Source organism: Fistularia commersonii, chromosome 36 (assembly GCF_037954325.1).
Source record: "Fistularia commersonii isolate RoL2024-O1a breed Wild chromosome 36, RoL_Fcom_v1.0, whole genome shotgun sequence".
Classification (NCBI taxonomy): Eukaryota; Metazoa; Chordata; class Actinopteri; order Syngnathiformes; family Fistulariidae; genus Fistularia; species Fistularia commersonii.
The window spans coordinates 7,878,395-7,890,976 of record NC_141319.1 but is presented as its reverse complement, the minus strand read 5'-3'; the positions used below and the strand labels follow the sequence as shown (position 1 = coordinate 7,890,976).

Below are 12,582 nucleotides of genomic sequence, written 5' to 3'. Positions count from 1 at the left end.
GTCCGGGGTTTTCTCCGCCCCGCTCGGGTTGCTTCTGCCGAGGCTGAGAGGATGGATGGAGGCCGGCGGCCGGGCGGGACTACAGACGCCGCAGCGCGTCCGTCGTCCCGTGTGGGAGCCGGTGTTTACAACAGAGTGAGACCTCTTCCCACGGAGGATCTTTGTCCGCGCAGCTCGCCGGTGTTTGCGGTTGACGTGCGGGAGGGACGCCCCGCACGGCCATCACTTCCCGGCCGCCGCCGCGCAGGAGCGACGCCCGGAGCTGGGGTTGGACGGAGCGGCGGCGGAGCACCGGAGCCCCGGAGCTGCGGAGGGATCTCAGTCCCGACGCCGCCAGAGCCGATCACGACCCGGCGGCGGCGATGTCTGCCTCCGCCAACAGGAAGAAGCACGTCCGCTTCGCCAACATGGAAGACGAAGAGGAGCAGGAGGAGCAGGAAGAGGAGGAGGAAGAAGACACCCTGTTCGACAAGAGCAAGGACGGCGGCGGGCGGGCGGCGCTGAGGAGCGCGCTGAGGGCGGCCAGGAGGTCCGGAGAGCCGCGGAGCGACACCCGGGCGGAGGAGACCGGGAGGAGGGGCGGAACCTGCGGCCGCTGGAGCGTCACTCTGGCGCTGTGCGCCTCCTTCCTCGGCCTGGTAAACATCCGCCGGAGCAGGTGGAGAAGGTGGAGAAGGTGGAGGAGATGAAGAAGGTGGAGGAGATGGAGGAGGTGGAGGAGATGGAGGGCGGCCGGAGAGCCGGCTGGCGTCGGCTCTCCGGCCGAACAAGTAGTCCCTCTCTGCAGCTAGCATTAGCAAGCTAGCGTCATAGCCTGCTGGGCAGCGCGTGCACGCCGGAAACCGGATAGACAGGTGCGCATCCGGTTGGCGCGCGCGCAAACAGAGTCTGATGTCCCGGATGAAGAAGGAGGAGAAGGAGAGGTGGAGGAAGAGGAAGTTGAAAAAGACGACAAGGTGTAGGAAGAAGAAGAGGTGAAGGAAGGAGAGGAGGTGGAGATATCTCCTTCTGGCTCCTCGGGACCTGGAGCAGCTCCTCGCTGCAGGAGGTCCCTGGCTGGTCCACGGGGTTCCTTGTGTGGAGCCTCAGCCTGGGGTTCCTCAGGGTTCTCCAGGTTCCTCCCACTGTCCAAACATGATAGAGGTCCATCAGAGACTTGCTTTGTCCAGACCTGTGGTTGAGAGGGTGGATGGATGGAGGTGTGGATGGATGGATGGATGGATGGATGGATGGATGGATGGATGGATGGATGGATGGATGGATGGATGATGGAGGTGTGGATGGATGTCCGTCCCTCCACCTCAGGTGCTTTCTTCACACCTTCCTGTCGGTTGTGTTGTTTTCAGTTAAACTTCAGACTTGACTGAGCTGAGCTGTGGAGATGATTCATGGTCCATGTTGTTCTTCACCTCAGGGGATGAGCATCTCTGTTTTGGGTCCCACCTTTGAGGACCTGGCTCTCAATGTGAAGAAGAACATCAGCAACATCTCCTACATCTTCGTGGGACGCTCTGCTGGCTACATCGGGGGGTCCCTGCTGGGGGGCTTCCTGTTCGACTGCATGAACCCCCACATCCTGCTGGGTAACACACTCACACACACACACACACACACACACACATATACACACACACACACACACACTGATGTGAGGTGTTTCCCCACAGGGTTGTCTCTGCTGGTCACGGCGTTGGGAATGTGCTCCATCCCCTTCTGCCAGCAGGCCCTGGTCCTCACCGGCCTCATGTCCAGCATCGGGGTCTCCATGGGGGTCCTGGACACCGGTGAGATGTTTCCTCAGCTCTGTGTGGGTCCTCTGGAGGCCTCAGGGGGACCTCTGAGATCCAGGTCCCTGCTCAGATCTGGTCCAGAAGGCCCTCAGGGTTCTCCAAACCTTTGAGCCGTCGGGCCAAAGAAGGGTTTTAACGAGTCAAGTTAGTGAGGCCTCCTGCTGACAGGTGTGTGTGTGTGTGTGTGTGTGTGTGTGTGTGTGTGTGTAGGTGGGAACGTGTTGCTCCTGAGCACGTGGGCGGAGCAGGCTGGTCCTCACCTGCAGGCTCTTCACTTCAGCTTTGCGTCCGGAGCCTTCGTGTCTCCCATCATCGCCAAGCTGCTGTTCGCCCCCGGCGGAGGCTCCGCCCCCAACGCCACCGTCCCGGGCGGGCGCGGCGGCGCCCTGCAGTCCATGTGGGCCTACGTGGTGATCGGCTCCTTCGTCCTCCTGGTCTCCGCCGTCTTCTTCGCGCTGTCGCTGGGCGGCGGCGGGTCCCGGGAGCGGGGGCGCGGCGGCGGCGGCGGCGGTGCCCTGCGTCCGCGGGCCCGCCACCACGCCGCCCTAGTGGCGCTGCTCTTCTTCTTCTTCTTCGCCTACGTGGGCGCCGAGGTGGCCTACGGCTCCTTCGTCTTCACCTTCGCCAAGGACTACGCCCGCATGGAGGCGTCGCAGGCCGCCGGCCTCAACTCACTCTTCTGGGCCGCCTTCGCCGCCTGCCGCGGCCTCGCCGTCTTCTTCGCCGCCTGCATGTCCCCGGGCGCCATGATCCTGCTGAGCCTGGCGGGCGCCACCGCGTCCTCGCTGCTGCTGGTCCTCTTCAGCCGGGAGAAGGCGGTGCTGTGGGTCTGCACCGGCCTCTACGGGGCCTCCATGGCCTCCACCTTCCCGGGCGGGATCTCCTGGCTGGAGCAGTACACCGCCGTGACGGGCCGCACCGCCGCCGCCTTCGTGGTGGGGGCGGGGCTCGGCGAGATGGTGCTGCCCGCCCTGCTGGGCTTCCTGCTGGGGTTCTTCCGGGACCAGCCTCTGCTCATGTACCTGGCGCTGGCCACCTCCGCCTTCGCCTCCATCCTGTTCCCCGTCATGTACAAGCTGGCCTCGGCGCCGCCCGCCGGCAGGGGCGGGAAGCGGCGGCGCCGGGGCCGGGCCGACGCCGACGACGGCGAGTACCGGCGGGCGCTGCTGGACGCCGGCGCCGCCGAGGAGGACGAGGAGGAGAACGAGGCCGACCGGTGGAACGACGCCGACTTCGAGGTCGTGGAGATGGACGACGCGGCGCCCCCGGGCTCCGCCCCCTTTCGGCCCGGCGACGCCGACTCGCCGAGGCGCAAACTGCCGCCGACGCCGGAGCGGGAGAAGCGAGACTGAGCGTCACCGCGGCGACCAATGACCAGCAGGTGTTTGGATACACTGACTTTTTATTATATCAATCTTCAACCCGCAGCCACGGCAACGTCCAATAAAAACAGAGAGCCCTCCTCTTTACATTTATACACCCCGGGTCGGCCCCGGGCCCCGGGCCCCGCCGCCGCTCGCCGCCCCTCGCCGCTCCGCCACAGAAGAAGAGAACGTCCACAGAACCACCAAAGCACAGGGAGAAGTTTCTTCGGGACATCGACGATCCACACACAGCGCCGCGCCGGCGTCTCCCGGGTCCGACGCAGGAACACAGATCACAGGAGGCGGGGACTATTTACAGGGGCGGCGTCCAGGAGCTCCGCCCCCCCGCGGGCGGGCTCCGCCCACGGACGCCAGCACAAGCATGGAGACAAACACAGGAGAGCGGGAAACACCGGTGGGACGAAACATCTAGGAGACGGCGAGGACCTTCTCGACCACAACCCGAGGGACTGTCACACAGACGGGGGGGGGCAGCAGATAGCACCGAGTCGGCGGGGGGGCGGGGCAGGGGGGGGGGCGGGGCGAGGGGAGCCAATCAGAACTGCTCCAGCAGCTGGCGGAGGTACGGCGCCCTGGAGACCTGCCTGGAGACCCGGGACAGCTTGTAGAGGACGGGGCAGTCCAGGGACACGCAGGGGACCTGACGCTCGGAGACACCGCTGCAGCTCTTACACACCTGCACACACACACACACACACACACACACACACACACACACACACACACACAGAGGTCAGCACCGCCTCCACCTGTCCTTGCAGGAAGTGAGAGTAAAGCTTTGGCGGTGGCTCCGCCCACTGTCCGCCTGCGGGTCATGTGACCGAGCCCGGCGACCTCATTGGCCGGCTTCCAGGAAATACAGAGTCACATCGAAGAGGAAATGATTACGGTTATAATAAATGATTTACAATTTCAATCATTGTTTAAATGACTCGACTGTAGTTGGATTTTAAAATCTATGTAGTGATTAAATCATGTATTTCAATGATGTTGTTATAGATGATTTTTACCTATTACAGTTATTTCATGTAGATTAAAAAAAAAAAAAAGATCGGTTCAATTAGAATAAATTATTTTTTAGTCATTTTATTTTTGTACGAAAATGACCGAAGGATATGCGTCCATTACCTTAATTACATTTAAATTATGATTTAAATGATTAAATTATATATTTTGTTATTATTCATTTCTTGAAATGTTTTCTGACTCGGATCTTTTCATTCGGGAGTTATTTGACTTCTCAAAGCTCAGAGTCCTCACGTCTCCAGAGCCTGACCCTGGAAGGAGTGTGAGATGGTGCTGACCTTCAGCAGCTGGTCCTGCTGGCTCTCCCAGAGGCGGATGTCCTGCTGGAGGCTGAGCGCCACCTTCTGGGGGTCGGACCTGCAGCGGCTGCAGACGCCCAGCTGGGTGAGCTGGTCGCAGACGGGGCAGTGCAGCGTGGTGAAGAACTGGGCGATGGTTCCTTTGCGCACGCCGTCCTCGCCCGCCGCCGCCGCCGAGGAGCCCGACGACCTCTGGACCTGGGGAGGAGGGGAGGGGCGATCAGCTGAAGGTGGGGGAACATCTCCCTTCTCCACCTCCACAACCGACATTTTATTTCAAGAAATTCCTCTTCCTGCTCCTAAAGTTACTGCTGCCACCCTCTGCTCCACACACACACACACACACACACACACACACACACACACACACACACACACACACACACACACACACACACACACACACACACACACACACACACACACACACACACACACACGGCAGTGCACGCTATCGGTCGGCCAGCAGGGGGCGCCAGAGAGCCACGCCCGTCCACAGGCAGCAGGAAGAAGAAGAGGAGGCGTCTCCCTCCTTCTTTGTTCTCCTGCAAGAACCTCCAGAAGTCAAGGAACCTTCTCAGGTTACTGCTTTGAAGGTGTGGAGGTTCTGCTTTGTCTTTGGGTGTTTCAGGTCACCATGGCAACAAAAACAAAGGGGGAGGGGCCGCGGCGTCCGCCCGTCACCTTCTATCAAAGCATGCAGGCGTGGAATTACTCATGGGTGTTACCATGGCAACACAGACCCACATGGGATAAGGGGGGGCGTACGTACGCGAGTGTGTGTGTGTGTGTGTGTGTGTGCGTGTGCCGCACCCACCCGGGGCAGCTGCTGGTACCAGCTGAAGACGTCCACCCCGATGAGCTGGAACATCCTGGCGAGCGGCGGCAGGATCTGCTTGGTGACGTAGTAGGTGGCGTTGATCCTGAGGGCCGGGTCCTGCAGCGCCTCCAGGGGGCGCCGCACCAGCTGGATCAGCGGCTGCCCGGGGGGGCCGAACACCACCACGTACGGGACCCGCTCCCCCACACGGGGCTCCAGGCGACGGTCGTACGCCATCATACGTCTGCTCACACACACATACACACACATTTAGCACTGGGACCACACACACACACACACACGCACAGCTCTGGGAGCTGACTTTCTCACACTGTGTGAGCTGCGTTGCTAGGCAACAGTCTCAGGTACTGTGCATGCAGCCAGACACGAGGAAGAGTAATTGGGAGTCACACAGAGTACAGTATCTGCAGCGCACACACACACACACACACACACACACACACACTGCAGGAACAGACATCTAGTGGGAACACACACACTCATGCTTATTAGGAAGACACACACACGTATACACATGCATGCACAAGCATAGACTTCAGGAACACAGACATCTCTTGGGAACACAATGCTTATTGGGATCAAACACACACACACACACACACACACACACACACACACACTGCAGGAACAGTCATCTAGTGGGAACACACATGCTTATTAGGAAGACACACACCCACCCACACACACACAAACATACACACACACACACACACACACTGCAGCAACAGTCATCTAGTAGGAACACACATGCTTATTAGGAAGACACACACATGTCCATGAGGAACACCCTCTCACATCCAGCAGGAACACACACACACACACACACACACACACACACACACACACACACACACACACACACACACACACACACACACACACACACACCTGGCGAGCTCCAGGGCGGGCACACAGGCCCCGGGCCGGTAGGCTCCGCCCCCCCGGTACTCCTTGGCGAAGGTGAGGTCCTGCACGGAGGCCCGGCCCTCCAGGACCTTCACACACTGACGCTGGACGAACTGCTTGACCTGGCTCAGGTCCCGGGTCTCAAACAGCAGCTTGATGGAACGTTCCAGAACCTGACGGGAGGACGAGAAGGTCCGGGAGGCGGCGTGAGCCGCGGCCGGACGGAGGAGCTCGGAGCTCCGTCCGAAGCCGAACCTCCTCGCCGACCGGCGATCGGTTCGGAGGGCCGGGAGGCGGGGCTTCCCGTTACCTTGGCAACAGCGGGGCAGCCGTCGCGGCGAACCGTCTCGATGCCTTTGGCGTCGAACACGGGCTCCTTCTGCTCCAGGCTCTCGTACATGTAGCCCACGTAACGCTTCTTGGTCTGGAGCACGCAGGGCAGGTACACCTGACACACACACACACACACACACACACACACACACCATTAATCACCTCTGAAAGTCAGCAAAGAAAATAAATAAACAACAAAGAGCACTAGTGTGTGTGTGTGTGTGTGTGTGTGTGTGTGTGTGTGTGTGTGCGTCACACCTTCTCAAACTTGAGTTTGACGGGTTTGGGGTTGGTGGCCGTTACGGCCTCGGCGATCTCCTGGCCGATCTTGAAGGCCTGCTCTTTGGTGGCTCCTTTCAGCAACACAAACATACTGCCACACACACACACACACACAGACACACACACACACACACACACACACACACCCATAAGTGATCAGAAAGTCATCAGGACATTCACTGAGGATCAATATGGTACCAATCACTGAGAAATGAACCAATCATCTTTGAAGCATTGATCACACTGATATGTGATCGTTACATGTGATTAGTGTGTGTGTGTGTGTGTGTGTGTGTGTGTGTCCCACCTGTCGGTGTCTCCATAGACGACCCTGGCCCCCCACTTCTTGGTGTCGTTGACCAGCCTGATGGCTCTTTCCAGGGTCTCCCGGGCTTTGTGGACGATGCTGTCGCCCACCTGCAGCAGCACGGGTGGAGAACATGGAGAACATAAAGGTGGAGAACATGGAGGTGGAGAACGTTGGTTGAAAGGGGACCCTGTTGCCATGGCAACCACCCGCTCACCTCCACGCTGGGCATGCGCCCGGAGTAGTTGGCGGCGGCGTAGCCGAAGGTGACGTTGGCGATGAGCTTGAGGCCCAGCTGCCGGGCGTCCAGGAGCTTCAGCAGGTTCTTGTCCTGCTTGTAGGTCTTCATGGACTTCTTGACCATCACACGGGTCCTCAGGATCTCCTCCAGCATGGAGGGCAGCACGCCGCGACGCACCGACGCCTGGGGGGTGAGGTTGCAGTGTGAGCGTGTGTGTGCTTGAGTGTGTGTGTGTGTGTGTGTGTGTGTGTGTGTGTGTGTGTGTGTGTGTCACCTTGACAAAGGCGACCCCGTTGGGGGAGATGGAGATGTGGTTGTGCAGGAGGTGCAGCAGGGCAGGAGGAACCTTCAAGGAGGTGCAGCCGAACTTAAACTCGTCGGCCCTGCAGGGACACGTCAAGCAGGTTCAGAGGTGTTTGGAGCTCCACTCACTGAGGTCTACAGACACCAGGTTCTAGACACGTCAGGTTGCAGAAACACCAGGTCCAAAAAACACCAGGTTTTGAAGACATGGGCTTCCAAAGCTGAGGTTCTCAAGAAGACATCAGGTTCTCGAGTATCAACTGATGAGCCGCCGATCATAAGATGAGTGACAGAAGACAGGGAGAACCCGGATCTCCATCCGTGGCCTGAGCGGGAGGTCACCTGACCCTAACCCCTTCAATTCATCGATCTCGTATGATTTCGATCAATTTCACTGATTGCGAGGTGACGATAAGTAATTCCAAGTAATAATGCTAGATCACCCGGCTGAGACCTGGTCCTAATCTGAGGTCACCAAGTTAACCAGAGATGACCGCCTCCACCCAGGCAGCTTCATCTCCGCGGGGCCACAGGACCAGGTTCTCCCGGGTGGATCTACTTCCCCTTTCTGGCGCAGAAGGTCCGACGGGAGAACGCAGAGAACCTGCGGCGGCCGCTTACGTTCCCAGGCTGTCCACGTGCCCGAGGCAGGTGGAGAAGCAGTAGTTGTAGGCGATGACGATGGAGGGATAGAGCGACTGGAAGTCCAAGACCACCACCGAGTTGCTGTAGAAGCGCGACTCGGGCTCCATGATGAGTGGGAGGCACTGCGGCGCCCTCTGCTGGGCTCGCTGCTGCACGCTGGGCGTCACCAGGATGTAGTTGAGCGGCTTGGCAACGCGGAGCATCATGGACTCCACACGGTACTGCAGGACCACAGCGAGAGTACACCCTTAGTACAACTACATCAGCACGAGTACACCCTTATTACAACTACATCAGTGTTAGTACAACTACATCAGCACTAATACACCCTTAGTACAACTACATCAGCACGAGTACACCCTTAGTACAACTACATCAGTGTTAGTACAACTACATCAGCACTAATACACCCTTAGTACAACTACATCAGCACCAGTACACCCTTAGTACAACTACATCAGTGTTAGTACAACTACATCAGTACTAGCACATCAATAGTATAACTACATCAGTGTTAGTACACCCTTAGTAGATCTACATCAGTGTTGGTACACCCTTAGCACATCTACATCTGTGTTAGTGCACCCTGAGTACATCTAGATCAGTGTTAGTACAACTACAGCAGCACTAGCACACCTATAGTACAACTACATTCGTGTTGGTACACCCTTAGTAGATCTACATCAGCGTTAGTACACCCATTGTACAACTACATCACTGTTAGTACACCCTTAGTACAACTACATAACTGTTAGTACACCCTTAGTACAACTACATCAGCTCTAATACACCCATAGCACAAGTACATCAGAGCTAGTACACCCATAGTACACCTACATCAGTGTTAGCAAATCCTTAGTACTACTACATCAGTGTTAGTACACCCTTACTACAACTGCATCAGTTAGTACACCCTTGGTAAATCTTCATCAGTGTTAGTACACCCTTAGTACAACATCAGCGCTAGTACACCAATAATACAACTACATCAGTGTTACCAAATCCTTAGTACAACTACATCTGCGCTAGTACATCCTTAGGTCAACACTGGCGTTATTACACTGTCCTTACAACTTTCACTCTTGGTCCCTGTTCTCTGGTTCCACTTCTAGCAGAACTTCTGTGTGTCAGCTGTCTGACACCAAAAGGCTCCAGCTACAGCTGGACAAGTTGAAGGTCTGTGAGATGTTTCCTCCCCAAACAAGGGTCAGGAGCTCATGTTCTGAGATGTTCCCCGGTGAACCTGCAGTTCTGGATCGAGCCGTCGGGTTCGTTCCATTAGGTCGGGAACATACCTCGAGGACCCTTCGGGGGCAGAAGAACCTGCTGGTTCTCTGGTTCTAAACTCTGTGGTCCAGCACCTGGTTCTAGGTTCTGGTGGTCAGGAGATGCCATGAAAAGCTCCTGATGAGCCTCTGGAGAAGGGCTCTCATCCCACGGCAGGAGCACACAGCAGAGGATGCTCCTCAGAGCTGCAGTACCTGCGATCCTCGGGTCAGAACATGCAGGAACTGGATCCCGAAGAGCCTGGCGAGCTCGCTGGTGCGGCCCACGATGTCGCTGTGCTGCAGAAGCTGCATGGCGCCGCAGACCCGGCTCACGTAGTGGTCCACCACTTTCCACCTGCCAGGAGAAATAAGAGTTCAGCTCAGGAACAGGGAGGCGCGTCCCTTTCTCCGAAGCATCAACTACGACCATCTGCGACAATGCTCGTCTACGCTCAAGATGCCTTTGGACGCGTTCCTCTGGTCCAACCAGAGGATGGGCGAGGAGATGTACGAGTGTTCTCCCAAGAGGTTCTGGACCAGCGCGAGGACCCACCTGTGGAGGTCGGTGCTGTGGTCGAACCAGTCGGACAGCGTGCGGGGGGAGTAGAGGGGGAAGCGCTGGTGGAGGACGTGGAACGCGACGTTCTCAAAGCTGTAGCTATTCAGCGTCACCTAGGAGACCAGACCAGAGGAGTCAGAGGAGATCCATCCCAGGAGGTGTCCTGGTGGAAGAAGGTGGAGGAGGAGACACCTGCCTCGGTCTTCATCACCCTCCACAGGTTCAGGGTGACTCGTCCCACAAAGCTGATCTCCGACATGGTGTCGGAGCCGTACTCGTCCCTCTCTGCACTGAACACACTCTCCTTGTCACCTGCGCGCACACAAACACACACACACACACACACACACACACACACACACACACACACACACACACACACACACACACACACACACACACACAAAGAGAACCAACTTCCTCAGACCTTCAGACCTACAGGAACATCTACTTCCTGTTTGTCTCCAGGTTCCATTTCCTGTCCTGAAGGTGGTGCTTAGACCTTCTCACCTGGAACCCGTGACAGCTGCTGACAGAGGTCCACTCCCAGCGCCGCCGCCCGCTGGAGGAGGAACCCCCAGGAACGCATCTGGACCTCGTACCCCAGCAGGATGTCGGGGTCGAAGCTGCAGACAGGCCTCTGTTAGCAGGGGTGGCGCCAACGATCCGTGCGCTTCTGAGGGACTCACCTCCGCACCACGGCGACCAGCTCCTGGAACATCATCTTCTCATCGGCGGCGTAGGTCACCTGCAGCCCAGACACCCCCGACCTGACCAGCAGGGGCGCCGTTCCTCTACTACCTGTGGAGGACAGTTGAGGTTTCTGTGAGGAAGCCATTGAGTGACCTTTGACAAGGATCTGCAGAAGAGCTTCAACGGGATCTCAAGGTGAAGTTATCAAGACACATCTTGGAGGCATCGGCCGTGGGGGAGGCGGGGCTTATTACTTATTGCTATGGCAACCCCCTCCTTGCCGGTGCCCCGGCGGTGACCACCAGGCTTCTGGAGCTTCATCAGAAAGCATCAGCTCGCCTGGTGTTCAACCGTCCCAAATTCTCCCACACACTGCCCTTCTTAGGTCCCTTCACCGGCTCCCGGTAGCCGCCGGCATCAAGTCCAAGACCCTGGTGCTCGTCTACCGGGCAGCGAATGGGACGGCCCGTCATATCTTCAGGATATGGTTGAGCCACATGTCCCTTCCCGTCCCCTCCGATCTGCCCCCTCTGGGCGACCGTCCACCCGTCACTCAGAGCCCCGGCCGCCGATCCAACCGGTCTCAGCTCTTCTCGGTCTGGGCGACTCAGTCCACTGGTTGACTGAACTCCCGGAAGAAGGTCAGGACAGCAGGTCGCTGCCCATCTTTCACCGTGAGCTGAGAACATACCTCTTCACCGAGCACTACCTTACTAATCCCACTTAGCCCCCCCACATCGAGATGGCTATCTGGCAGAGTGGGGACTTCTGAATAACAACTACTGGTACTTTGGATCTTCGGTTATTGAATTGCAAGTTTTGTAAGTTGCTTTGGATAAAAGCGTCTGCTAAATGACTATCAAATAAACAGTAGGTTCCTCTGAGCCCATGAGGAGCACCGTTATGGACAAATCTCCATCTCCTCGGGGTTCCACGAGCGCCCACCTTGGTCTCCGCGGGGATGGTCTTTGTCCACTACGATGGCGCCGGTCAGCTGGGTGGCGTCCCGGTCCGGCAGGGGGGCGTCAGACGAGACGCAGTAGAATAAGGCACATATGGGGTCGAACTCTGGGTCGGGTTCCAGGTCACGCCGGGTTCTTGCGTGGAGCTCCATGGCCATCAGGGTGAGGTGCTGGACCTAAAGGAACAACACATGGGATTCAGAACAACGTGGCGACCATCTGGAGCTTCCTTGTGGAGCTAACGCGCAAGATGGGAACAGCTGCTTGTTATTTCTGATATTCCGATCCGCACAAGTCCTGCTGAGAAGCTCAGGTTCAGCCCACCTCATGCAGAGCTTTGGCATCCTGCAGGTTCTGCATGCTGACTTTGAATCCGTAGGAGTTGGCTATGCTGGGACCTTCGATCTGAGAGGTGTCTTTCTTTGGAGCGTTCAAAGCTGCAAACTGGTTCTGTGGAACCCATGGGGAGAAGAAGAAGATGAAGAGGAGCAGCGGGTCATCGTGAGACTGTTTGGTAACCATCTCCTGTGTCTGAGTGACATAGTAAATTCAACTCTCTAAATTCCACTCAAGGTTCTAAAGACTACATTTCCAAACCAAAGATGTCCTGAGACATAAGAGTCCACATCGGGTGGTCAGGTTGAGGACAGGTCCTCATATGAGGACACGGGTCTCCGGGGGTTGGGGCAACACAAAGACTCAACGTAGGTTACATCTGAAAAAGGCTTCTCATGCCAGTCAC

General features: G+C 57.3%; 2 protein-coding genes across 3 annotated transcripts in view; one reads left to right on the top strand and one right to left on the bottom strand.

The window, feature by feature from the left end:
• Positions 1 to 213: 213 nt before the first annotated feature.
• slc60a2b (solute carrier family 60 member 2b) lies at positions 214 to 3,196 on the top strand. The gene is made up of 4 exons (XM_086143273.1): positions 214 to 638; positions 1,415 to 1,583; positions 1,668 to 1,784; positions 2,001 to 3,196. The coding sequence occupies exons 1-4, from the start codon at positions 363 to 365 to the stop codon at positions 3,140 to 3,142; spliced, it is 1,704 nt and encodes a 567-aa protein (XP_085999399.1). The 5' UTR covers positions 214 to 362; the 3' UTR covers positions 3,143 to 3,196.
• Positions 3,175 to 12,582, bottom strand: part of rev3l (REV3 like, DNA directed polymerase zeta catalytic subunit) — a 29,474-nt gene continuing 20,066 nt past the window's right edge. For both annotated transcript variants that reach the window (XM_086143271.1, XM_086143272.1), the window contains 17 exons: positions 12,165 to 12,290; positions 11,824 to 12,016; positions 10,875 to 10,986; positions 10,696 to 10,811; positions 10,382 to 10,497; positions 10,180 to 10,298; positions 9,840 to 9,981; positions 8,335 to 8,579; positions 7,685 to 7,793; positions 7,387 to 7,593; positions 7,170 to 7,279; positions 6,839 to 6,953; positions 6,558 to 6,695; positions 6,230 to 6,420; positions 5,318 to 5,564; positions 4,480 to 4,698; positions 3,175 to 3,851 (listed from right to left, as the gene is read on the bottom strand). In XM_086143271.1, coding sequence (XP_085999397.1) covers positions 3,711 to 3,851; positions 4,480 to 4,698; positions 5,318 to 5,564; positions 6,230 to 6,420; positions 6,558 to 6,695; positions 6,839 to 6,953; positions 7,170 to 7,279; positions 7,387 to 7,593; positions 7,685 to 7,793; positions 8,335 to 8,579; positions 9,840 to 9,981; positions 10,180 to 10,298; positions 10,382 to 10,497; positions 10,696 to 10,811; positions 10,875 to 10,986; positions 11,824 to 12,016; positions 12,165 to 12,290 — 2,646 coding nt within the window. In that variant the 3' untranslated portion in view covers positions 3,175 to 3,710. The remainder of the gene's footprint in view (positions 3,852 to 4,479; positions 4,699 to 5,317; positions 5,565 to 6,229; positions 6,421 to 6,557; positions 6,696 to 6,838; positions 6,954 to 7,169; positions 7,280 to 7,386; positions 7,594 to 7,684; positions 7,794 to 8,334; positions 8,580 to 9,839; positions 9,982 to 10,179; positions 10,299 to 10,381; positions 10,498 to 10,695; positions 10,812 to 10,874; positions 10,987 to 11,823; positions 12,017 to 12,164; positions 12,291 to 12,582) is intronic.

What these genes read in the sequence shown, in the direction of transcription:
- slc60a2b (XM_086143273.1), top strand. Translation starts at nt 363, where the DNA reads ATGTCTGCCTCCGCCAACAGGAAGAAGCACGTCCGCTTCGCCAACATG. An exon ending in GAACCCCCACATCCTGCTGG is followed by an intron (nt 1,584 to 1,667) that starts GTAACACACTCA and finishes GTTTCCCCACAG; the next exon opens with GGTTGTCTCTGCTGGTCACG. An exon ending in CATGGGGGTCCTGGACACCG is followed by an intron (nt 1,785 to 2,000) that starts GTGAGATGTTTC and finishes GTGTGTGTGTAG; the next exon opens with GTGGGAACGTGTTGCTCCTG.